Source organism: Eimeria tenella, genomic scaffold, assembly GCF_000499545.2.
Source record: "Eimeria tenella Houghton genomic scaffold, Eth_scaff231, whole genome shotgun sequence".
Lineage (NCBI taxonomy): Eukaryota > Apicomplexa > Conoidasida > Eucoccidiorida > Eimeriidae > Eimeria > Eimeria tenella.
Window position 1 is genome coordinate 1 of NW_013544205.1, and position 2,500 is coordinate 2,500.

At 59.2% G+C, this 2,500-nt stretch overlaps 1 protein-coding gene across 1 annotated transcript; it reads right to left on the reverse strand.

The window, feature by feature from the left end:
• Nucleotides 1-10: 10 nt before the first annotated feature.
• Nucleotides 11-1,479, reverse strand: ETH_00012820 (uncharacterized protein; the record flags this gene model as incomplete). The annotated part of the gene is made up of 1 exon (XM_013379346.1): nt 11-1,479. A coding segment is annotated over one exon (1,469 nt), but the record flags the coding sequence as incomplete, so codon positions are not given.
• Between the last annotated feature and the right edge of the window lie 1,021 nt (nt 1,480-2,500).

Sequence of the window (2,500 nt, forward strand, 5' to 3'; positions counted from 1 at the left end):
CTGCTGTTGCTGCTGCTGCTGCTGCTCTTTCTGCTGCTCTTCCCGCAGCTGCTCTACCTCAGTGCGCGTAGGGAGGTGGACTTTTGCTGCTGCTTTCTGCTTCTGGTGCTCTGCTTCTGCCGCTGCAGCAGCAGCAAGTGCGCTCTCTACCTTGGCAGCAGCAGCAGCAGCAGCCTCCTTGGCAGCAGCAGCAGCAGCAGCTCGTGCTGCAGCAGCAAGACACGCAATCTGGGGCAAATGCCGCTGCGGCACTTTGCCGCCTTTGTAGAGAAGCTTCGGTAAGGAGAAAGTCTCTAGCAGCGGCTTGACCTTAATTGCTGCTGGTGTTGCTGCTGCTGTTGCTGCTGCTGCTGTTGCTGCTGCTGCTGCTGCTGGTCCTTTCGGCGGGCTTGCCTCTGCTGCTGCTGCTGCTGCATGCAGGGACACGGCGTTTCCGCCGGGCAGCCGCAGTACGCCGTTCTCCTGCTGCAGTTGGGGCTGCAGCAGGTGCTGCTGCTGCAGCTGCTGCTGCTGCTGCTCTTGCTGCGCCAGCATCTCCTCGAGAGGCAGCAGCTGCTGCAGACACAAAGAGCTGAGGAGACACTTGAACTGCGGGTTGCTGCGCGCCTCCTTGACTGCTGCTGGGTGGACCACCACATCCACAACTATTCTGTTGCTGCTGCTGCTGCTGCTGTTGCTGCTGCTGCTGCTGCTGCCGTTGGTGCTGCTGCTGCCATTGCTGATGCTGCTGCTGCTGATTACAGATAGCAGGGGAGAGGGGCCTGCCTGCTCGCTGCCTATGTCGAGTAGTGACCGGTCACTGCTGCTGCTGCTGCTGCTGCTGCCAGCTTTGCTGCTGCTGCTGCTGGCGCTGCTGCTGCTGCTGCTGCTGGTGCTGCTGGTGCTGCTGCTGCTGCTGTTCTTTTGGGGCAGCGCCCTGCGGCTACCAATACTAACGGCGATTTTGGCGGTCCTCCATTCCTCGGGAGACGAAGGCAGTTTGCTGCTGCTGCTGCTGCTGCTGCTGCTGCGTGTCTCCGGCTGCTTTATATTTTCGGAGCAGCAAACATTTACGAAGTAGTCCAGCTGCCGCCAGACCTCCAAAGTGTTGTTGCTGCTGCTGCTGCTGCTGCCTGGTTCATCTATGACGCGAACGAGGCTGCTCTGCTGCTGCTGCTGCTGCTGCTTCAGCAGCTGCAGGCGCAAACGGAAAACGAAGCCAGGGGAAGGAGTAAACGCAGCACCTTCTGGGGTCAGCGGTGCTGCTGCTGCTGCTGCTGCTGCTGCCGCTGAGGGCTGCGTCGCTGCTGCTGCCGCTTTGCCGGATTTGTGGGGCTGTATCGCGGGCTGCTGCTGCTGCTGCTGCAGCAGCTGCTGCTGCTGCAGCTGCTGCTGAATAAAGGCGCTGTACTCCGCCGGGTTTTGCTGCGCTAACTCGTCGAGGGTTTTCCAAAGAGCAGCAGCTTGCTGCTCGAGAGAGCCTAGGCCCAGCGAGGCCATCCTGATGCTGCTGCTGCTGCTGCTGTTGCTGCTGCTGTTGCTGCTGCCGCCGCTGTCGCTCCTGTTGCTGCAGCAGCAGCTGCTTGCCAAAACGCGACTCCCTGCTGCTGCTGCTGCAGCCGGTGGCAAGTGCTCTTAGCGCTGCAGCTGCAGTAGCTGCTGCTGCACTCGCTGCTGCTGCTGCTACTGCTGCTGCTGCTGACTCTGCTGCTTTCGCTGTTGCTGATGCGGTTGCTGCCACGGCAGCTTTGGCAGCAGAATTTGCTCTCCGCTGCTGCTGCTGCTGCTGCTAGTGTTCTGTTGCTGCTGCTGCGGTTTGGTTGCCGCCTAGTGGGTGGCAGCAGCAGACTACCCTCGAAGCCCTAAGCCCTAAACCCTAAACCCTAAACCCTAAACCCTTGAAAAGCTCTAAAGTTGGGCCCCAATCGAGTGTATCGACAGCTGGAGGCCCCCAAGCCGCTGAAACGCCCCAGACACTCGCAGCTTGCTAGCTAAATGGCTGAAGGGTTTAGGGTTTAGGGTTTAGGGTTTAGGGTTTAGGCCAGAAAAGAGGCCCAATTAGGATGCGGCGTCGTGCAGGTTGTTGCAAGTGCTGTCTGCTCTAAGCAGCAGCAGCAGCAGCAGCTACAACATTCGCAGCAGCAGCAACAGCAGCAAAAGATATTTCAAAAGCTGTAAAGCGCAGTTCTGCTGCAGCAAGAACGTCTAGCTGCTGCTTACTGCCTGAGAAGGGGCCCCCTAGGGGCCCCTCGCACTAGTGCTGCTGAGCCGCAGCAGGCCTGCTGCTACTGCTGCTGCTGCTGCTACTGGAGCTGCAGCACAGCAGCAGCAGCAGGGGCCCCAGAGTCGGCGCAGCCCAGACAGCATTGCTTTGCAGCCGTTTCTGTTTTTCAATGACTTAAAAATTAAAGCAGAATTTTGTTTACGCTAAACCCTAAACCCTAAACCCTAAACCCTAAACCCTAAACCCACCGCCCTTTGCCAGTCTCCCTCTGAGGCTCCACTGCAGCAGCAAAACGGC